The sequence below is a fragment of the Dipodomys ordii genome, unplaced genomic scaffold (assembly GCF_000151885.1).
Source record: "Dipodomys ordii isolate 6190 unplaced genomic scaffold, Dord_2.0 Scaffold67, whole genome shotgun sequence".
Classification (NCBI taxonomy): Eukaryota; Metazoa; Chordata; class Mammalia; order Rodentia; family Heteromyidae; genus Dipodomys; species Dipodomys ordii.
The window spans coordinates 10,707,275-10,731,529 of NW_012267283.1; the positions used below are offsets into that span (position 1 = coordinate 10,707,275).

At 46.9% G+C, this 24,255-nt stretch overlaps 1 protein-coding gene across 1 annotated transcript in view; it reads left to right on the forward strand.

Annotated features, from left to right (window-relative positions):
- The window catches only part of Gabbr2 (gamma-aminobutyric acid (GABA) B receptor, 2), a 352,730-nt gene that overhangs the window by 229,566 nt on the left and 98,909 nt on the right, over positions 1-24,255 (forward strand). The window contains exon 10 of the mRNA XM_013023244.1: positions 8,774-9,010. Coding sequence (XP_012878698.1) covers positions 8,774-9,010 — 237 coding nt within the window. The remainder of the gene's footprint in view (positions 1-8,773; positions 9,011-24,255) is intronic.

Sequence of the window (24,255 nt, forward strand, 5' to 3'; positions counted from 1 at the left end):
ATTTCTTTAGCCAGGCATTTTAATACTTACTTTGGAGATGGATCCTCACAGATTTTACTACTCAGGCTGTCTTTGAATTGTGATCCCCCCAATCTCACCCTTGTGAGTAGCCAGTATTATTACATACATGGTCCACCAGTAGTGCCCAGCTGTGATTTTTGTTCATCCAAGATCATGAAGAAATTTTCCTATCTTGTCTTTTTTAAATGTTAATTATACCTTATATACTGAAATGTAGAATCTACATACATGCTCCAAAACAATATATGTTTTCCTTATGGACAATTGATTCAGGACCCTTTATTGAAAGGGCCATTATTCCTAACTACAGTATCATCTTTGTCATAGATCAAATGACTGTCTATAGTGTGGATAATCTGTGGGCCTTCAATTATCTTTCCTTTCTCTTTGTCTTTTAACCAATACCACATTGTCCTGATCACAGCAATTTTATGAAATCAATACCTGGTAGTATAAATCCTTAATCTCTGTTCTCCCTCTTTAAGATTTTCTTGGGTATCTTGGCCCTGGTCTCTCAGATGAACCCCTTCTATTACCTCCCTTTCCTCCCTGTGTTTCTGCTCTGTTGAGGATCATTATCTTTCTGCCTGAAGTATTCCTCTGAGTCCTTTTTTCACTGCGAGTCTACTGGATACAAGTTATCTTCGTTTCTGGATGATTGAAATTTTCCTCCTTTCTCCTTTACGTTTTTTTAAATTTTTATTATATTTAAGTAGTTGTACAAAAGGAGGTACCATTTAGCAAAGCAGTTTATGAAAACAATTCATTTTGATCAGTGTTACCCCCTTCATCATCTCATCCCCCTTTGACCCACCCCTTCCTTACTTTCCTTAATTTTGTGTTATATACCATGAGTTCCTGACTACAATCTTCTCCTTCCCCTCCCCAACCCCGGTTTTCTTCCCTTATTAGCTAAGGAGCAGCTCTAGCTTGTCTATTTCCTTCTTTCGTAACTGTAAAATACTGTCCCATTGTCCTTGGGCTTCCATTGTTCCTAAGAAGTCAGCTGTCAGACGTATTGCACCTTTCAAAGTTTTTATTTATTTTTTAACTGTTTTGGTCTTCAACAGTTTTATGTGCTATGGTCAAGTGAGATCTTCTTTGTGTTTGTCTTGGCTGGAATTTGCCAAGCTTTATAGAACCTCATGAAGCTGTGGATTGATGTGTGTTGGAGGAAATTCTAGAATAATGTCCCTTTGCTCACCTTCCTAGATGTGATACATTTCTAACCCTATGTTTATCTGGTGCTTGTGTCCTACGTTCTATCAGTTTTCTTCCTTGTGCTTCCTTCAGTCTGAATATTTACCACTAAGTAACGCCTGTTCTCTACTCTACTTTCTGGTGGTCCTAAAACACTGTCTCACCTATGAATTATTTTTCAGTAGTTGTATTTTTTCATCTTTAGAATTTCCACTTTATTTTCTCTTTTTCATTTTGTAGCTTTCTGTTCTCTGGAGAGTTTCTGTAGCTTTCCATCTCTTTCCTTTAACATGGGCACCTCGCTGTGTTCAAAGTTCATTATGTCAAGGACTTCAAGACTTGTGGATCAACTCTGGTTTTCTTTCTATTTTTTTCTTTTGTTCTTTCTTCTCTCTTTTATTAAAACATCTGTGTGGTGTTACTTTTCTCTAGAGAACATTCTTAAATGCGGGTTCAGTTGGGGTGTTTAAAAGGCACAGACTATTCTGATTTGCTCTGATTCCTAGTTTTTGGTCTTTCAATGTTCTTCCTGGAAACCCTGGGGTGTTTACTGGCTCTAGAATCCAATTTTTATCTTCCTATTCCTGAGGCTCTAACCAATCTATTTGTTTCCTTCTTACTTTGCTTGGTTTCTAAGCCCCTTGCTTTGTTCAATTTAGCTGTCAATATCTAGCATGGCAGAGCCATTTAGGAAGCTGGACTTCCTCTCTTGTGGTTCCATGTCTTCTGGATCCTTAGCCCTGCACATCTTGCTGTCTTGGTGATCCTGCACCTCAGCCATGATATTCCCAGCGAGGGACTGCTAAAAGCCCTGGCCCAGTACTTCCTGTGTCTGCAACAAACCTCCCTGCTTAACAAACCAACAAGCACTCAGCATGAATGTTATGTCCATATCAAACCAATTCTCTTTCTCGGCTCTTCAATCCTGGTGGCCCTGGTTGCTTTCTGATGTCTTTTCTATTGTATTCTGCTTTCCTAAGTGTCCTTGGTGGAAGCTTTTGCCTGGCATAAGCCATTTCATCAGCGTCCTAGTAGAAATGTGAGCCGAGATGATTTAGCATAGTAGGGAGAGACTGACCATTGGGAGGGGTGAATGCATCCCTCTCCTCAGCTCTTTGAAGGGAGAAGCCATGTGGCATGTGGCCCCACAGGAAGATATAACAGGCTGAACATGAGTTACAGGGCCATAAATGTCTCCACCAAGGAACAAGGGTCATAGGAGCAGCAGGCATTCAGGGGTGGAATGCTCAGCTGGAAGAGGAGGTATGCCACAAACACCTGGAAGTCTCTGCTGAGAGGATCCAGCAGTTCTCCAAACCAGGCTCTGGAATCAGACCTCCCACAGGGGTACCAGACAGGATGTTGCCTGTTTGAGGGGAGCAGGGAGTAGGATGCTGGAGATGGGGGGAAGGATGCATCTCTTCAAATTCCCTCCTTCTGTGCTTCTCCCTGGCCCAGCTTGGTTCTGTTGGAACAGCATTCCCACAACACTGTGGGATTAGCAAGCTTGTGTGAGCTAACCTGGCAAACTATACTCTAGTTTCTGTAGGAAATGTATTCCAAGTTCCAACAGCTGCAGTTCAAAACTATTCCGGAGCACAACTGTTGGTAAGGGAACAATCTGTCTAGACCATTGTCTTCTCAGAAACTTCTAGCACCTGACAATAAGCTTGACCTCGGAGGATGAGCCACTGATAAGCAGTCAGTAGCAGCTTTACAAATAGAGAAAGCTGCCTGCCCTGTATAATTGGAGGCCTGCTTTAGGGACAACTACTCCTTCTTCACCTATAATGGAGAGGGCTTCTTCTTGGTCCCACAATGCTAGACACAGTGGTGAAGGGCCTGGAATAAAATAAGGGCCTGGTTGCAAAAACTTCAGGAAAGAAATCATTTTTAAGCTTAGCCATACTTGTGTCCAAGGATTCTCCCACAGAAACATGGCCAACAGCTATACTTCAGTATTCCCAGCCCTACTTCCACTCCTGTCCCTGGGGAAAAGCTGCTTTATAAGATAGAAAAGATGTAAGTGGTGGTATAAAAAGTAGACAGAGGGGCTTCAATTGGCTCAGGGGCCAATGCAAATAAACTATATGGTCTTGGTCTTCTTACTGCCCACATACATACACACACATATGTACATGCACACAAACATCATCACACACATATACATGCACACTCATGTGTGCATACACACACATGTGCACACACACGCACACACACTGTTCCTAGGAGGTAATAAAAAAAAATCTTAGCCCAGCACTAGTGGCTCACACTGGTAATCCTAACTACTCAAGAGGCTGAAATCTGAGGATTGCAGTTCAAAGCCAGCTAGGCAGGAAAGGCTGTGAGACTCTTATCTCCAATTAACCACCTGAAAACTGGAAGTGGAGCTGTGGCTCAAAGTGGTAGAGTGCTAGCCTTGAGCAAAAGAGCTCAGGTATAGTGCCCAGGTCCCGAGTTCAAGCCTCATGACCAACAAACAAACAAACTCAGTTACCTCCTGGTGAGACTATAATACCTCAGGTCCAGATCTCCTACTTTAAATAAAAAGCCTTGAAGGATGATCCAGAACCACATTCTGGTTGGAGAACTGTCTAGAAATATCATCTGAAAACTAGGCATGGTTGCATATGCCTGTAATAAAAGCATGCAACAGACTGAAACAGTAAGATCATGATTTCCAGGCCAATCTTGACTCCATAGTGAGAATTTGCCTCAAAAAAAAGGGGGGGGGGATTGTAGAACCCCTGTCTGCTTCTTTCTCTTTGCTCCTTTTCTGGTGATATGAGTGAGTTTTCTCCACATGTTCCCTGCCATGTTGCTCTGCCTCACCATGGCCAAAACAATGGGGCCAACTAAACCTGGACTGAACCTCAAAAATGGGAGCCCGAAACACACTTTCTTCTTTGTAAGTTGGTTGTCTCAGGCATCTGGTTATAGTGATAGGACTCTGACTAACACATACACCATCACCCTTGGATGCCTTCGTTTACCTAGGAGACTACTCCTACGAGCAATCCAGTAGGACAGAAGAAATCAAAAGGCCTCATCATTCTATACTTAGAGAGATGAATCAGAGAGATGTACTCCAAAGTAACTTTTAAATACTTAAGAAACATCTAAATTCACAACCAGAAATCACGTTTGAAACCAAAGAAAACACAGCCAAGTAATAAAAGATGGAAAATAACAAGTCACATCAGAACAAACCTTTAAAAGATATAACTATCACCATAGCAATATGATGAGAAGAAACTATCCCAAAAAATAAAGAACTATTGGTCAGTATGTGAAATTAACTCACTCTCACTCTATCAATCAGAGATAGGAAAGTTGAAAATAAGAGAATATTTTTCTTCTTTTTTTATTTTAGCAAACTGACAATGATTTTTAAAATGAAAATTCCTATTGCCAAGGACACAAGGCAGGGAGTACTTTCATTCACAGTGGAATTGTACCTTTATTTCTATCTGGAGTGAATTCTTTGGCCCTGTAGTATATGAACAGGTATTTTCCTGAATTTTAGGGATGGAAAAATAGAGGTGTACAAAGGGCCTGAATAGTCAGGTGCCGGTGGTTCATGCCTGTAATCCTAGCTACTCAGGAGGCTGAGATCTGAAGCTCACAGTTCAAAGCCAGCCCAGGCAGGAAAGTCTGTGAGACTCTTATCTCCAATAAACCACCAGAAAACCAGAAGTGGCACTGGGGCTTAAGTGGTAGAGTGCTCACCTTGAACTGAAGACAGGAACAGCACCTCGGCCTAGAGTTCAAGCCCCACAACCAACCAATAAAAAGGAGGGGGGGGCCTGAGCAGGTATGTCTGGTTTGAAGACAAGACAGGTCAGCAATTAGAACACAAATGGAGCCTAACACTAGTGGGGTGTGAGGGAGGGGTGGATGGACACACAATCCTAAGTAAAGACAGAAGAGAGAGAGCTGGGGTTCAGCTTCAGGAGGCACAGAGCTGGAGAAGTTTCTGGATACAGCATACATCCAGAGCAAAAGCCCTGGGGTGCAAGCAAGCTTGATGGAATGAAGGACCAAGAGGTTTAAGGAAGATAGCACACCTCGTTCTGGACCCCTGCATGATCCCAGGAGGACTGGAAATGGCCACAAATGATGACAACACTTCAAAGCCTGCCTTCCTGGACAAACACTGAGACTTTATGGTGGGCAGCAGTGTGTGACTAACTGGGTGGCTCAGATAGACTAGCTGTGCTGGCAGAGAAGCAGGCTGGCTTCTAGAGGAACCCCAGGGACACACTGCTGTGTGTTTTTCATGAGAGACACAGCCGTGATGGCTGGAGACGCTGCGCTTCCAAGGGAAACTGTGAGCTGAGAGAAAGCCTGAGCTTCCCAAATAGGACCTGAGACGAGAAAGAACAACTCCAGGTGCAGTGACTCACACCTGTAATCCCAGAAATGGGAGGTAGAGATCAGGAGGATCATGGTTTGAGGACAGTCCAGGCACACTGTTAGATTCCCATCTCAACAAATAAATCAGGTGTGCTGGGACTCACCTGTAGTCCCAGCTATGTGGGAGGAATAGATAGGAGGCTTGAATTCTAGGCTGGGCCGGGCCGGGGGCCAGGGTGGGGGAGGGGGGAGGGAAATGGGGGGGGGAGACCTTATCTAAAAAATAAATGAAGCACAAAAGAGCTGGGTGTGTGGCTCACATAGTTACATGGTTGCATGCCCACCTAGCAAATAGGAAACCTTGCGGCTGGGACAGGCTCATGTCTGGACAGGCAGATGTACCACCTGTGTGGCTGACCCCACAAGAGTGCCTGCTTCTTGTCATGGTAGGCCCCACCCACCCAAAACCCTTGCCTTTTTTTCTGGTTGTATGGTCTTGAACTCAGGGCCTGAGCACTGTGGCTCTGTCCCTGAGCTCCTTTGCTCAAGGCTAGTGCTCTACCACTTTCAGCCACAGCTTCACTTTCAGTGGTCAATTGGTGATAAGAGTTCCATGGGTTGGGGGGGGGGAGGGGGGAGGCTGGGAAGGGATGTGAAGGTTCATGCCTGTAATCCTAGCTACTCAGGAGGCTGAGATCTGAAGCTCACAGTTCAAAGCCAGCCCAGGCAAGAAAGTCTGTGAGACTCTTATCTCCAATAAACCACCAGAAAACCAGAAGTGGCACTGGGGCTTAAGTGGTAGAGTGCTCACCTTGAACTGAAGGCAGGAACAGCGCCTAGGCCTAGAGTTCAAGCCCCACAACCAACCAATAAAAAGGAGGGGGGGCCTGAGCAGGTATGTCTGGTTTGAAGACAAGACAGGTCAGCAATTAGAACACATATGGAGGCTGCAATGCTTGGTAAGAAATGTACGCATTATCCTGCCCATGTAATTGTAACCCCTTCTGCCCAAGTAGGCTTTGAACTGTGATCCTCAGGCCTCAGTCTCCTAAGTAGCTAGGATTAGAGGTGTGAGCCTCTGGCACCCAGCTTAAAGGCCTTGCTTTTGATGACACATCAACTCCCTTCCCTGACTACTAGATGTCAAAAACAACTTGTGTTGGCTTCCCAAGTACAGTGATGACCTCAGCATCAAAGAAGGAAGATTCAGATGAGGTGGGACGGGGGGGGGGGGGGGGGGGGGGGGGGAGGTCATCTGACCATGCATGCACACATAAGCTCTGTGGCTTTGTGTAAGTCTCTGGACCTCCCTGTGCTCAGGCTGTATACCCAGGAGGCCTGGCTAACCAATTCTAAGGGCCTTTCCCAGTATACACAGACAAGGATGGAATCAGTGATTTCTCTGTGTGATTTGCCCCCAAGGAGGGCTTTTCCAGAGATGAAGTGTGGTCTCTGATGACTTTGCTGGCCAAGGAGGTCAGAGTGATTTGAGAAAAGGCCCAGAGGGGCAGAGAGCTGTGGATCCCCAGGTGGCATCAAAAAGGCAGTTTCAGTACTTCATGGCCACAATCAAAATGTGAATGTCACCTATGAAATCTTTTGTGAAATTCAGCTCAGTAAAAGAAAAACACTATTTATTTGCTGGGCACTGGTGGCTCACGCCTGTAATCCTAGCTACTCAGGAGGCTGAGATCTGAGGATCATGGTTCAAAGCCAGCCTGGGCAGGAAAGTCCTTGAGACTCTTATCTCCAATAAACTACCAGAAAACCGGAAGTAGGGCTGTGGCAGTGTTCTCGCCTTGAGCTGAAGAGCTGAGGGACAGTGTCCAGGCAACAGAGTTCAAGCCCCAGGACTAGCAAAAAACAAACAAAAACCCACTATTCTTCTTTTTTAAATATTGAGCTATGCCCAGACCCAACTGTGTTGTGAAAGAAAAGAGGAGGAGATACAGGAGGCCTATACATTTGGGCAGCTGGGATGAACACTTAGAGTTCATGTTCTAAGAGAACCTGGCCTACGCCCCACAGGCGGACAGCATGCTTGGAGCCTTCTAGACTATTCCCTGTGTTATCTCCCTATGCACAGGGGTGGATCTTTTGCCTGGGTCAACTCCAGTTCTTGAGGGCAGTCCCTGCCTCTGGGGGTCCACAGATGATTGAGGTTAGAGGCTGGAGCTGTTGGGGGGTGGGAAGGGAAGAGGATTAGAGAAGGCCAGGCTCCCAGTAGGCAATGTCTGGCCTGAAATGCTGAGTACCCCCACAGTTCTGAATTCAAACTGGGTCTTTCAGATCCTTGGTACTGAACACGTGATGACCTGGGTATAGCTTAAATGTTTAGACATAAGGTGTGTGAGCCTCCATGAGTGCTATAGCCTTTGGCCCTGCGAATACGAGGAGGGGTTGGGCCTAGACAAGGTGCATTACTGCCTTTGCTGAGTAATGTACCGTAGACGGTTCTGTCTCAGCCCCATGTTCACTAGTTCTGTGCCCTAGTCCAGGGAACCTCTGAATCAGTCTTTTCATCTGTAACATGGGAGTAGCCCTGACACCTACCTTCTGAGTTGTTGCAGCATTAAGAGGAAAGGGCCCAGTACTGGTGGCTCACACCAGTCAGCTACTCAGTAGGCTGAGATCTGAGGATCACAGTTTGAAAGTTTGTGACATTCTTCTCTCTAGTTATCCACCAAAAAGCTGGAAGTAGAGCTGTGGCTGAAGTGGTAGGGTGCTAGCCTTGAGCAAAAAAAAAAAAAGCTCAGGGACAGCATCCAGGCACTGAGTTGAAGCCCCAGGAACAGCACAAAACAAGCAAGCAAGCAAGAGAGGAGGAGAGAGGGGGAAAGGGAGGGAGGGAAGAAGGGAGGAAGGAAGGAAGGAAAGAAGGAAGGAAGGAAGGAAGGAAGGAAGGAAGGAAAAGAAAGGATGGGAAGGAGGGAGGAAGGAAGCAAGGAAGGAGGGAAGGAGGGAGGAAGGAAGGAAGGAAGCAAGGAAGGAGGGAAGGAGGGAGGAAGGAAGGAAGGAAGAAAAGGGAGGGAGGGAAGGAGGAAGGAAAAGAGAGAGAGGAGGGAGTGAAGGGAGAAGGGAGAGGAGGAGGATCCAGGGCTCAGCATCATGAGGGCACACAGCGGACACTGAAGAGCCCGTGTGTCCAATGCCCCTGATGTAACTTGGTGCCCACCCCCACCACTTGCTTTTGCAGACTCCACAACAGTACGAGAGGGAATACAACAATAAGCGCTCTGGCGTAGGGCCCAGCAAGTTCCATGGGTACGCCTACGACGGCATCTGGGTCATCGCCAAGACCCTGCAGAGGGCTATGGAGACGCTGCATGCCAGCAGCCGCCACCAGCGCATCCAGGACTTCAACTACACAGACCACAAGCTGGGCCAGATCATCCTCAACGCCATGAATGAGACCAACTTCTTCGGGGTCACGGTCAGTCCACCCCTTGGGCTCTCTGTTCTCCTTAGTGCCCTTTGGTACCGTGCAGGGCAAGAAGAGGGGGTGTTATATACTTGGTGGGCAACCTGTTCTCTGAGATCATTGAAATTTGGGGAGGGGGTGTCATGGGGTTGCAGGGCCGGTGATAGGAGGGGAAAACGCTTCCCCAGAAGTCACAGATACGAAGGGTATAGAGAGTAGTCTATATCCTGGCAGGCGCACTTTCCCCTGGGGTGCAAGATCAGGCTCAAATCCTGAGCCTTCACTCACAAGTTACCTTCTTTGAACTACACAGTTTTCATTCACATGAAAATAAGGATAAGACTGCATCCTAAGGGAGCTATAAAGATCAGCCATTGCACGGTTCAAGTGGCTAATATTTTATTGTGCAAGCTCATTGCTCTGAGCCTCAATTTTCTCATCGGGAAGTGGAGATAATAATACATGTCTTAGCCAGGCACCAGTGGTTCACACTTATAATCCTAGCTACTCAGGAGATCTGAGGATCACAGTTCAAAGCCTGCCTGGGCAAGAAAGTCTGTGAGACTCTTATCTCCAATTAACGCCAGAAATGGAGCTGTGGCTCAAGCAGTAGAGTACTAGCCTTGAGGAAAAAAAACTAAATGACAGTACCTAGGCCCTGAGTTTAAACCTCAAGACCAACATAAGAAGGGAAAAAGAATAAAAACAACTATGTCTGGCACGGAAGTTAGGAACACTAGCATAGCTAATGGTTCTTGAGTACTACTACGCTAAGCACTTTATATAGATCAATAATGTATGCCCAATGCTAAGCACCCAGGAAACTCAAGCACTGTTCATAATGGGTCCTTGCCCTTTTACCACCCATGGAAAGAAGCTGCTATTGTTATCTCCCTTAAGGAGGAAGAGGCTGGAGCTCAAGTGCTGAGTACCATAACTAATCAGAGGCAGAGCTGGGACGGGGACCTCGGTCTGCAGTCACTGCTGCACCTCCCATGACTTCTCGCTGAGCATGGAAGTGGTCTTCATTTATGTTTCCTGGTGAGGTTTTGCAGCACATAGAGGAAATCTGTCTGCATGGGTTGGATGGGCAAAAGTGCTGCCATCTGTTCTAACTCAGAGCTGTTTAGACAATGGATCCATCGTGGACTGTTTCAAGGAGTAGATAAGAGGAGCTGATTGGTATGTTTTTTTTAATGCCTGGATGCTTGTACAGAGACTTGCTGCTGTTATGGTGGGCAGGGACTAAGCAGGTGCTGAGCCTGTACAGAGTTATATAGATGCCCAGATAAGAAGGGCTTCCTGTCTTGGGGCCCATGTTCCCAATATCAGAGTGAGATCTGGACTGAGACCTTAAAAGTATCTAGCAGGAGTCAGAAAGCCCAAGCAGGAGGGATTTCTGTGATCTCCGGTGAAGTCTTGGAAGGCTTCTTGGAAGAAGGGGCATGTGAGCTGTACCTTGAGCAATGGGAAGGAGCAAGATGGTAGAAGGAAGGTCTAGCTTTGTACCAGATGGGGCATGGTGTACGTGGGGCAGGCGAGAGGATAATTACCTGGGCCAATGCTCTGGGAATGTGAATGATAAGGCTGGTAGGCTAAGTTGTACCACTTTGGAGGGACGGTCTTGGGATGCTGGCCTTGATCTTATAGGCCAACTGTTCTCCAAGCATGGTCAGCAGCACCTGGGAGCTTGATAAAAATGTAGGGTTTCAGGCTCACATTCTCTCGATCTCTGGGATGGGATTCAGAAACCTAGGTCCTTCACAGACCTTCCAGGTGATTGTAATGCACAGCAGAATTTGAAAACCATTTCTGTAGGTGACAGAGAGGCTTTGAGATTTGAGGAAGGGAGGGAAGGAGGGAGGAAATTTCTCTTACCCAGGCACTGTTGTCTCATGTCTGTAATCCTAGCTACTCAGGAGGCTGAGATCTGAGGATTATAGCTTTAGGCCAGCCCAGGCAGGAAAATCTGTCTCTTATCTACAATTAGCAAGCAAAAGGCTAGAACTACAGCTGTGGCTCAACTGGTGGAGCACTAACCTTTGGTAAAAGCCAAATGAGAGTGTGAGGGTCTGAATTCTTTTTTTTTTGGCGGGGGGTCCAGTTGTGGGGCCTGAACTCTGGGCCTGGGTGCTGTCCCTCAGCTCTTCAGCTCAAGGCTAGCGCTCTACCACTTGAGCCACAGTGCCACTTCTGGCTTTTTTCTTTTTGCTTATGTGGTGCTGAGGAATCGAACCCAGGGCCTCATGCATGCAAGGCAAGTGCTCTACCACTGAGCCACCTTCCCAGCCCTAGAGGGTCTGAATTCTAAGCTCTAGTGCCAGCACACGCACACAGACACACACACACACACACAGACACACACACACACACACAGACACACACACACAACACACACACACACACAGGATTTTCCCAAATCCCTGGTTAGAGGGATCTGAGCACCCCAGGACTCCCTTCCCACCTCTTCAGAAGCTAAAACTTTGTATAGTTGTTGACCCAGTGCATCTTTATAGCACAGCCTAGATACAGGGGGAAACTTTTAACAGCTTTTGTCAGGCTATAGTTTAAAAAAAAAAGGCTTTTATCCTCAGAACCTCTTGTTATAAAATCCCACAGGGAGCCTAGTATATAAGCCGGGTAAAAGAGGAACCACTCCATTAGCAGAGGAGCCCAGAGCCTTCGCTGTTCTGCCCCTCTCTCTGCAGCCCCTCTCTCTGCAGCCTGGCTATGAAGGTGGGGCACAGGACCCGGCACCATGTCCCAGGTTCTTTCTTCGCTCCTCCCTGCACTTTTTCACAGGCTGGGACTCAGGGTGGAGCCATGATGGTGTTGGGCTGTTTTAAACATGGCACACTTATTTTGTGCTTTGCATCTGATTTGGAATCCAAAGCTGAGTTGTATGAACAGTGAATGTATATAGAATCGAGGAAGTCTTTGTACCCCTCTAAAGCCCCAGATGCAACATTTTGTCTAGTTACATGGTGCTGCTTCCCAGAAGATGGTTCATAACCATTTGTAAGCTCTCCCTTCCAACCAAGCCAAATACTTGATAAGCAGGACTATCTAAAATGCTCTCCAAGGCTTGGGAGATGACTGGTTTTGAATGGGAAATTCCTTGACACCTGCTCCTGTTTTGTGATTCAGTGAAGAGCAGGCTTGAAGATCCCCACCTTCAAAGCCTTTGTGAGGTCCAGACAAGGGAGGTGACTTGAAGTCACTAGATGAGACACCTTGTCTCATCAGAACCCTGATGTTAGGAGCCAGACTGGGCATGCCTCTCCATCTCCATGCCATGTCCTTCTCTTCAGGCCTGCCCTTCATTGAGAAAGGTTTTGAAGTTTCTTAGTTTTGTTTTTCTTCCTCCTCCTCCTCTTCCTCCTCCTTCTCTCTCTCTTCCTCTCTCTCTTTCTCTCTCTCTCTTCTCTCTGTCTGTCTCTCTCTCTCTCTCACACACACACACACACACACACATACACACACACACACGTGATATCTGACAAAAGTGCCCCTGTGGTCCAAGGAAACCACAGAAGTCCAAATCTAGCCATCAATAAGAGAGAGAGAGAAGGAGAAATAAATGGAAACATTTTCCTTTTTTTCTGAAGGTTTTCATTATCAGGCACACATGGTCTCCATTTTTCTCCTCTCAGGCAGACACTGCATTCTGGGTCACCCTCATTCAGCACATTTACTATACGGAAAATCATTTAAACACATTAAATTAATTATATCCGTGATTCAATTCCAATTGATTCAGTGCTCTCTGCTGGGAGCTAGGTCTGCCTCCTGGTTGGCATGTTGATGAAGAAATGTCTTTCTTCCACGCACCCCAAGTTGGAGGTCCGCCTCTGCTTTAAGTTCTTTGGAGCTGCCCTCGGTGGGAAGGCCTGGGTGGCCCATCTACTTGACCCCTGAATGCTTGGCCGGCACATTCATCCCTAGGGTCCCATTCAGCCTTGGAAATTCCAGGAAGCTTCTGCACCAAGAAACCCCTCTGCCAGTCTCTGGCCAGGAGATTCAGCCGAGAAGTGGCTACTGAGGTCCCAAAGGCTCGGTGCACTCCCAGGACCCATTTGGTGAAAGTGATAAGGATCTGGGACCCAGGCTCAGCTTACTTGGGGCCATGATTCCTGAGAATCTGGATACCCTCCCAGGAAGGTTTCTGAAAATTCATTCACTGATATCACCCCAGAACTTCTCGTTCACTGGCCTTCCAGCAAGCCATCTGCATGATTCTCAGGTAACAACCTGGAGAATTATTTTGGAACACACACACACACACACACACACACACACACACACACACTCGAACCTTCCACCAGGGATAATGGACAAGTAGATGGATGAAGAATCGGTGGGCAATGGTTTATTTAGGGAAAAGCAGCACCCAAGAAACTGTCCTTCACTTTGCTGAATCTCAGCAAACAAAGTTAAAGTATGCATGGTTGGCAGGTGCCACTCTGTGGTCTGTACTCTGTGCCATGTGCTGGGCTGAGACTGCAGACTTCTGGCTTTCAATCCCTCTGTACATTGCAGGGCCTAACATGCTCTGTGAATTGGAGATCACAACCCTTCAAAACATTTCTGGAGACATTTTGCTAAGCACTCAGATGAAAACCAACGTCTAGTATATATATATACTTTTTCCAGGTGGGATGATTTCATTCTTTCCCAGTTCCAGGCTCTAAAAACAAAGGTGTTGCCCTTAGTCACAAATGGTAGACAGATGCTCAGGGTATGTCAGACTAAGCTACCAGGGCGGTACCCACAGTAGGCTCTTTGGCCTTCTGCGTCCAAAGTCATCCTGTTTTGTTTGTGGTGCCCCACAACAGGCTAAATTAATAAGATCACACTTCACCCTCTTACTAATGCACCCCATAGAATGGTTTTCCAGATATGTGCACACCAGAGCCATGGCCATAGGGACATGGAGAGACATTCCTGGGGACTAGCATTTGAGGTGAGGGCTTCATTCTGGCTAAGCTGTTTCTGGCGATTGCCCCTCACTCCCTGTGGGTGGACTCAATATGAACCATTCACAACTTGGCCCATAAGTTTGTCTAAACAACAGAGGCTTCTTTCATCTTCTCATCCAGCTGCTGGACCTCTCAGTGCAACATCTGTCGGGTAGGGCCACCCTAGCTAAAGCCTCTCCTCTGTGGCTTTTGTCTCCTGCTCAGAGGCCAACAGGTGTACTTGCAGAGGACGCTGATCTGTTTGCTTTTTTGCTAGCAGAGAGGAATCCAGGCCTGGCTAGAGCATCCTTTAACATTTTTACATAATTGTATAAAATTATCTCCACTGAGACTTAAACACCACCCATTTTCTTAAAAGAAAACTCCCTGGGTATGGTGACACACACCTGTAATCCCAGTTACTCAGGAGGTAAGATAGGTGGAGAGCCTGTTTGAAGCCAGCCAGGGCAAAATTAGCTAGACTATGTCTTCAAAAACAAAAGACCAGCCAGGCACTAGTGGCTCACGCTTGTAATCCTAACTACTCAGGAGGCTGAGATCTGAGGATCATGGTTCATAGTCATCCCAGGCAAGAAAGTAGGTGAGACTCTTATCTCCATTTAACCCCTAGAAAACCAGAAGTAGTGCTGGGGCTCAAAGTGGTGGAACACTAGCCTTGAGGGGAAAAAAAATCTCAGGAAAAGCACCCAGGATGCAGGTTCAAGCCCTACAACTCACAAAAAAAAAAAAACTGAAAGGGTCAAGCAGCAGAGTGCTGGCTTTAGTAAGTGTGAGGTCCTGAACTCAATCTCTAGTGCCAGTTCCAGGCAGTGGGAGGGGAGGAGAGGAAAGAAGGAAGGAAGGATGTGGATAGCTAGAGAAAGCCAGTGGGGAAAATGACATTCGTGCTCTTCCCTCTGTGGCTGAAGTTGCATGGTTATTTTTTTATTCAGAGGACTTTACACACACTTGAATGGAGAGAGGTAGCTGGCCATCACCTTTGGGAGCTGGGCTCTTTCTCTCCCTCTTCTCTGATCACATGGAGTCTAGTTTTCTTTTTCCAAGGCAGAAGAAGCTAAACCTCAAACTTCCCCACCACCACACCTTTGTGTCTTGTGTTTGACACCTTCCATTAGCCCAGTGATGTGTTTTTAAAAGACAAATTTGAGTGAGTCAGGAAATAGAACTCTTAAGAACTCCATCAGAAGTGGAGAGAACTCAGCCACTCCAGGACTTATCATTTTTGGGGGCTGATGGTTCCATCAGCCATGGCTCCATTCCCTACGTGCACCATTGTGATCTGCCCATTTCTGCTCTGTCTGCTCAAGATGGTCACTCAAGAACTTGTCTAAAGCTCTGCCTAGGCCTGTTGTATCTGATCGCCTCAAAAACAGGGTTTCTCCAGGTGAACTCTGGCTGGTCCCCGAAAGCCTATCACCTTCTCCCATTCTGATGTCCCTCCTCAAGAGGGACTAACAGCAAGGACTAACAGCAAACCCTTCCAGAACTGCCTCTACACCTCCACTTGTCCCCACTACACCCCAGACTTAGGTAGTCCCAGTGGAATTGCCCCCATACACACATGTAATGTAGGAACCAACAAGACAATCTGGTCTCTCTTCCTTCATTCCCTGGCTAACCAGCCCACCTCAGAGGTGCACAAAATAAACCATTCAGGGCACAGCCATCCTAGTAAGCTGCAACAGGAATTGCCAATTTGAAAAGACAAGCAGAAAGAAGCCTAAGATTTCTGTGATTTTGGTGGACTTGTTTGCTGTTCTGTACCGCAGTTTCCTCATCAGCAGAGAGAAAGGAAATACATCCTACTTCCAAATAGCAATAGTGCTTAGCGCTCGGTATCAGCAGCATCATCCCCACGATTATTATATGAGGACTGCTTTTAGGATGGTGCTTTTGCAAAGGTCAGGATTCATGTGGGTTCAATCAGGCAATTGTCAAAACCAAGTTGTAGTAAATAGTCACTGGACACCTGCTTACTAGGCACTTGTCTGTTTTACACATCTGATCTCATTTAATCCTCACAATAATAAACCAGTCTCTTAGCTTGCATTAAGGCTGGAGTTGTCCATATCAAAGCAGAACTATGTGAAGTCTGCCTATCAGCAAGCACACTGTTGAGCCCGTACCCTGCTGGCTCCTCACTCCAAGGGTATGAATTATCTGAGCAGTGGTAAGAATCTGATCACAGACCTGCCTCCTATCTAACTCAATGCCACTCAGCTTCCAGCCTCCTGACTCCACCACTCAACAACATGCTAATTGCCCCAGGTGCTGTGGGCCCCCCACCCAGATCTCCTGGGATCCCTTTTAGGCGGCTGGTAGGATTTGCCCATCCCCCACATGCTGCAGGTGTGCTCTATTGGCTTATACCTGCAGCCTTCCCTAAACATGGCCTTAGGTAAGCTAAGATTCCTAGGAGCTCCACCCCAATACCTCATCAGAGGCAGGAATGACTGAGGTGGGGGGACCCTGTGAAGGGGGTCCCTGAAGCCAGGTTCATCTGAAACCACTTATGGGCAGTGGCGTCCTTTTCCCTCTTTCCTGACAGCAGGTCCTTAGCCCATGAATCACTTGAACATGTTCTGGGTGGAGCAGGAGGAACACCCTGACACACTCAGGTGTTTCTATGGGAGATCCAAGTGTTTTTAAGAGGAAATGTGTACTAGCACCTAATTATTGTATTTGTGTGGCATGCACAACTGGTCCTCTGCACTCCAGGTAAGGCGTGCCCAGGCTCTGTCTGACATGCCACCTGTCCCCTGCCTGTTGTAACCAGCTCAGGAGAGCCCTCCCCCCCCACACACACATTTCCCCTCCAGTGAACCAGTATCTCATTTCTCCACTTTGAGCACTTCACACCTCGGGGATTGCTGCTAACCTCCAGTCACCTTGGTGAGACAGAATCCACACATGATTGAGAAATCCAATCACACTCTTCCACACCAGTGCCTTCCGGGCGCTGTACGCTAACGAGCCATTTTCAAGCCAATAACTAATCAGAACTGACAACATTCCTGTTGGACTTGGAGTTCTCAGATATGCTAATAGTGATTCCCAAATTCTTACTGTGATGAGGTCAGTAATACACCCGAGTTATGCAATCTCCTGTGTGCGCACATGTGTTTGATTATGTCTATGTATGAGTGCAGGTGTGTTGCAGCAGTGAGGCTCTTACTTTGGTTTGGGGGCAGCAGACAAGCCCATGAGCCCATTCTTTCCCTCCTCCAGTCTCTCATCTTTCCCATCAGCCTCTTTCTGGGACTTGAACCCCAGGCCTGAGGGGAAAGGGAAGTTGTCAATGGGCCCTCTGTGACTTCAGACTGGCAGGAAGTTTTTGAGCAGTAATTGCTGGCAGTAAATCAACACTGTGGTACTAATCAAATTCAAGGCAGGACTGCCCTGTTTTCAGAAGGGGTTCACAATCCATTCTACCTTCCTTCCTCAGCACAATGCTTACCTGAAGCTAGCCACAGCTGCCAGTGAACCAGCTCTTACCACACCCCAGGCAGCCCTCCAGGAACCTTACACATGTGATGCTCAGATCTACCCCAGAATGCACCTGCCCATGAGCAGCACCAGCCTGCTCCCTCTTCTCTCCCCACTTCTTGTCTCTGCCCTCCTGTCATCCTCTTATTAAGGCCTTTCCTGACACACTATGTAATATTGCAACTCCTGCCTCTCATTGGCTCACTGCCCTACCCCCTCATTTCTCTCCAAATTAGTCACTTTGACAAACCACATTTTTTGTTTATTTACTGTCTCTTTTATTATCTATCCCATCTTCAAGACTTAAGACCAGGCACCTAGGACATAGTAGGTGCCTGATAAATATTGGTTTAATGAATGAATGGTTGAAATAACTAATGACTGTGTCATAGATTAATGAAAATGAGCCAGGCCAGACACAATAGCGTACGCCTATCCTCCCAGCCCTAGAAAAGTGGAAGCACAACAGTCTTGAGCTCAAGCCCAACTTGGGCAAAGTTAGCAAGACTCCTGTATCAAAAACAAAAGCAAAATAAGAGTTGGGGATATAGCTGAAGTGGTAGAGTCTTTGCCTAGCAAGTATGAAGCCCTGGGTTCAATCCCCAGTACTAACGACTCAGCCAGATGAATAATTGCCCAGGAGCCTCAGGAAGTAAGGAAAGTTTATCTAAGGATTCTCTTCTGTCTGACTCAAGCCCATGCTCCTAAGGATTCAAACATTTCAATGAGTATTCCCAGCACTCCCACCTCCTCCGGTAAAATAGGGGAGGGCCAGACAGGAGGGGTAAAAGGTAAGGGTCAGCCTCTCAAGTACATGATCAGAGAACAACCAGGTGACCCGCACCGGGCCAGGATGGCTAACCCCAGGTCAGTGGCGCAAGGCATTATGGTTCTTGCTCTGCCCTGGACTTTTTGTGTGTCCCTCTGTCACATTGCACTGGACAGTGCCACCATAGTTATCCCTGTGCCCCTCGTGGTTCAATAGGTCCTGCCTCTTAGTCTGTGAAGTGATTAGTTGACTGAATGAGTTGGGTATTCGTAGCACAGAGAGTGAAAGCTGCTGTGTCGAGGTCCCCAGTGCATTAATGGTAAGCTCGGTTTGGAACGACAGCCCAGTACTTCTCATTCTAAATGCAGACGGCTCATAAGCTTGTGCTCCTGGGCGTTGCTGGGCCTACTCTTCCTCGTTCACTCCAGCAGGATCACAACTGACTGCAGACAATGCACAGCACGGAAAAAACCTCCTCCTCTGCTGTCACAGATCAAATTAATGTGTGTCAGCAATTTGCTGGAGTTGATGCCTGGCCCTCCCCAGATTGCAAATTCGACTTCTTCCAGGCAAGAGGAAAAAAGCTAGTTTCTTTTTTTTTCAGGGCACCAGTGGCTCATGTCTATAGTCCTAGCTACTCAGTAGGCTGAGATCTGAGTACTGCTGTTTGAAACCTGTGCAGGCAGGGAAGTCTGTGAGACTCTACTATCTGATTAACCACCAAAAAGTTGGAAGTGGAGCTATGTCTCAAGTGGTAGAGTGCTAGCCTTAAGCACAAAAGCTCAGAGACAGTGTCCAAGCCCTGAGTTCAAGCCCCAGGACTAACATGCACACACGCACACACACACACACACCCCAGAGTTTGGGGGAGTGAGTCACCTATGAGTACTTCTACAGAAGCACTGGGTGTGACACTGCTGGGCCCTTGAAATGAACAAAGAGGATGTGGCCAGAGGTGCTGGAGACAAGGTGGTCATGACAGCAATCATTGGAATCACTGATGCTATGATGTCAGGAAGGGCTGGCAGCTAGGGCACTGACTGTATGTTGGGCACCATGCTAAGATCCACCTTACAGTAACCCCATCTATGGGCCAAGATGTGTCCCCAAAATTCCTGTGTTGAAGTCCTAATCTACAGAGTGTAAGAATGTGACTATATTTGGAAACCAGGTCATTGAAGAGGTAATTGGTAAGTTGAGGTTATACTGGACCAGGTTAAGATGAAATCCTCATGAAGAGGGGATATTTGGAGAATGAATGAAGGCAGAGGGAGGGGTGATGCTTCAATCCACTAGGGAGCACCAGCTATGGGAACAAATCACCAAAAGTCAGAGCCTCCCTCCTTCCCAGCCCTCAGACAGAATCAGCCCTGCCCACACCTTGATTGGGGATTTCCAGCCTCCAGAACTATGGGTGACACATTTATGTTGTTTAAAGCTCCTAGTTGGTGGTGCTTTGTCACAGCAGCTCTAGAAACTAATACACATACCCACAAAATAGAGGCTGTAGGTACTTTGCAAGTAAGAAAACTGGGAAAGGTTAATTAATTTGCCCAAGACCACAGAGTTCAGTTCAGTGTGTGTGTGTGTGGAGAGAGAGAGAGAGAGAGAGAGAGAGAGGGAGAGAGAGGGAGGGAGGGGAGGGAGGGAGGGAGGGAAAGAGAGACTGTACGTTTTGGTACCATGGCTTAAATTCAGGGCTTTCACACTCTTGCTTGGCATTTTTGCTCACGGTTGGTACTCTACCACTTGAACCATGCCTCCAGTCTAGCCTTTTGCTGGTTAATTCAAGTCTAGTGAACTTTTTTCCTCAAGCTGGCTTTGAACCTCAATCCTGAGATCTCAACCTCTTGAATAGGTAGGATTATATGTGTGAGCCATTGGCACCTGGCATTAGTCTTCATTTTTAAATATTACCCTAAACAGCTCCCCTTCTTTGGAAGCAAAAAATGAAGAACCACTGACCAAAGAACAGAGCTGAAATAAACCAATGAGAACGTCACCTCCCACCAGCGCACTTTCCAGCTGCAGAAATGGTGGCGCTAGGGAAGAGGCTGAATTAGAGGCCAGGCCGAAGCCAGGACTCAGGCCCCGTGGTTTTGGCCAGCCGTCCTTCCCCAGCCTGGCCTCTCCAGTGTAAATGTCTACATTGACATTTTGACCAGCTATTTACTCCTGGCACATTTTTTTCACCTCTTCCCTGGTTTGAGGGAAAGAGTATTTTATAACCTCAACTTAACGTTCATATCTATTTGTATACTTAACAGTACATGAATAGATAAGAATATTGCTCTTTTTCATTATGTACAGAATATGTCCACTGTAGAAAATGTAAGAAGTAAAACATCAGAAATGAAAGTCACCCTAACTTAGTCATCCAAACAGACACTTCTCCTCCCCTGGAAGAGGGGAACTTGTTCTCAATGTAATGTTTTAAAGTCTTTTAGCCTTTTTTAAAAATCACATTATAAAGTTTGTCCTATGGCCATGGTTCTCAATCATTTTAACGTTACCATTGATTAAAACTTGGAATTTGAAGGGATGGGAAGGGGAAACAAAAGAGGAGGCAACAATGCTTGATAAGAAATGTACTCATTATCTTGCCCATGTAATTGTAACCCCCCTATATGGTATTTTCACAGTAAAAAAATTTCACCTCAAAAATAAAAACTTGGAATTTGGGGGCTGGGAAGGTGGCTCAGTGGTAGAACGCTTGCCTTGCATGCATGAGGCCCTGGGTTCGATTCCTCAGCACCACATAAGCAAAAAGAAAAAAGCCGGAAGTGGCGCTGTGGCTCAAGTGGTAGGGTGCTAGCCTTGAGCTGAAGAGCTGAGGGACAGCGCCCAGGCCCAGAGTTCAGGCCCCACGACCAGACCCAAAAAAAAAAAAAAAAGATAGGCACTAGTGATATGTCACTGGTAAAGTTAATACTTAGATCAGATCCTGAATGGATAAAAACAAAAACAAAAACCAGAAGCACTCTATAATGAGTCCGGTCAGAATGTACCTTCCCCCTATCCCTCCGCGCACCTTGGCACATGTCAAGGTATGTTAGCCACCAGCTTGCTAAAGCAGAAAGGAAGTTTCCTGCAATCAAGAGAAGACAGATGATACAAATTCTAGCCGACAAGACGTACGGCTCTGAACCCTGATGGATGCCAGCTCAGCCTGTGTGTGCACTTGTGGAGGTGACTTAAATACTCCCCAGGAGCCACCCCAGGCTGCCTGGCTGATGGCCAATCCTGTGGGAGTCAGGGAGAGTGAAGAAGGCTTCCAAGATCCATTTTCTCATAGACTTGTGAGCCCCACCATCACCCCACCACCTTGTGTGGGGTGGGGAGTGGGGTAGGAAGAAGGATTTAAGCTTGCCAAAGCTTACCTGTAAAGACCTAGAATCTGGTGGCCAATGGGTGCCTTGTGGAAAAGGGGAAGGTGCCCTGTGACCCACCTGGTCTTCCAGAGGAGTTGTTGAAGGCATGAACTCCGGGCACAGACCTCTCAGCTTGCTGCACTTGGCGGCTGGGTACACTGGAGCAAGAACTTGATCCTACAGCCTCTCTTGCTACCTCTGTTTGCAAAAACAAATAAACAAAAACAGAGAACAACAAATAAAAAAGCAGATCCTGTGAATAGGCTTAGACTGAACTCCCAGGAACCTGGTGAACACACTGGGATGTGCACAGCGTGTAGGCTGGCCAAGAGCACACTCTGAGAATTATAACTGTAAGGGAATGGGGGGGGGGGACAGGACAGGGGCAGGATTGGCCAAGTGGAGAAGCCAACACCACCCCCACACACACACACAGCCACCCCACCCCCGTACTCCTCAAAGTAACAATTGAGGCTGTAGTGGATCCAGGCTCAGGGGTGCCAGTGTTCTCTCCTCAGCCAGCCAGGCCCTGCCTAGGCCCAGGAAGGGTTGTATTGATTGGCAATTTCCCCTGAAAGGGAAAATTCTCAGCAAGGGACCAGGCTGAGATTGTCAGAAGCCAGAAGATGGTGCTTTGGGCCTTCATAAGGGCTGCTGGGCAGAGCCCCCAGAACTTCCTATAGATAACTCTAAGGCCCAACTTAGAAGGTGGGGAGGATTAAAGGGACTTACCATGCTGAATGCCTGGGATATAGAATGTAAATTGGTGTAAATCTCTAGGTAGGATGTATTTGCATATCAGCTTTGGTTTTCCACTTAAACCATTTGACACCTCATGTTAATTTTCCAGATTCTAGAGTTAATGGATCCCCATGTCACCATTTCAGTCAGATTTTGTTTCATTTTATTTTGAGGGAAGTCTCACTACATAGCCCAGCTAGCCTTACCTGCCTCAGCCTCCCCATTACTTGCTGGGATTATGGGCATGAACCACCATGCTTTGCTTTCAGTTGGATTCTTTAATATGTCACATTCAAATGTGCATAAATATGCTCACAGGAAGCACCCCCCCAACACACACACACACACACACACACACGCATCCAAATATGACTTTTGGTCATTTGTATTCCTTATTTATAAGGCTACTTATCAGTGGTTTACAACCTTGTTTTTCACAAAGAGTTTTACATAGAAGCTCAACATCATCACCCTTTTGTTAGCACTCACGTCCACATTCACTGTGCATTTAACTTTTTTTTTTTGCCTCCAGCAGGCGCTAGAGGGACCATTGGGCTTGTATACACTCTGTTTTTTAATAATCCTGTGCTTTTCAATACGTGCTGCAAACACAGAGCATGCCTTTCAGGGAGCAAGATAAGGTTCTTTTTTCCATGTTTTCACAGACCGCTATGCAGTAAGAGAAAAGCACAGGTGGTGTGAGGATGTGCACAAGCCTGGAAGGTGGGGGTGGGGAACGGCGGCCTCCCTTGTGCTTTTTCCTTACTTTAGCTTCAAAGCCACTGTGGCTATCCCCATGAAAGGTTCAGGCATGGACCGGGAGAGATCGGGGAGAAGAGAGAAGGGGAGGCCCATCAACAGCAGACATTGATTTCCTTGGCCAGCGGTGTAGTTAGCCAAGGAGCAAACAGCACCGCGTTTTCATCTGCTTAAGGCTTCTTCAGTATGTTCATTGCCTTTGTTTAATTCCTTTTCACCTCATGTCTGAGTTTTTAGTCATGAAAAATTGTGCTGGACCAGGAGGTGAGTGTCTGTTAGACAGACAGGAGCCAGGCTGCGGTGAGTGGAGCTGTCTGTGGTGGCCATGAAACTGGCTCTGGGACTCTGAAAAATCCTTGCAGCTATCCCTCTCTTGAAAGCACTTTGACTTCAAGTAGTGGTTCGCTTCCCAACAGAAGCTTCTATTACCAGTGCCCCAGGGGAAGGCTCTACTGATAGTCACTGAACAGGTACATCAGAGGTACTTTGTTACCACCCTGTTCCTACTTTTTCTCGTGTCTTCAGGGTATTCCACATAGTAGACAGTCAGGAAAGACTAGGTAGATAGAGGGAGGGAGGGATATAGATAGGTAAAACAGTGGAGGGGCAGTACATAGTTGGGTTTCTGAGTGCTAGATAGGTGTGTGAATGGATAGATGGACCAACAAATGGTTGTATCAGTACGAGGGTAAGTGGATAAGTAGATAGATACAGATGAATGGTTGAATGCGCAGGTGTAGTATGTGAGGCAGGATGAGTATGGGATTAACTAGTTGGGTAGCTGAGTGGCTCTGAGGATATGTGGGTATGTGGCTAGATGGATGGATGAGCATTTGTGTGGGTAGTTAGATATATTGGCAGGTGGAGGGATGGACTGATAGATGGGCAGATTGGCATAGATGAATGAGTGATAGAGTTGGTGGGCGGATGGGTGGGAGACAGAGTAGGTGAGTGAACAGCCAGCCAAGGAGAGGTGATCTCAGGTGTCTTCTTTATTCCAATCTCAGAGGCTTTGACCCAGTGCCATGACTCCTTTTCGGTACAAAGCCTGACCTCTAGTTCTTGCTGCACTTCCTGATGCGAGGCCCCATCTTGTCATCTGACTCAGAACTCCATGTTTCATCTCATGCCTTTCTTCTTCACTCACACTCA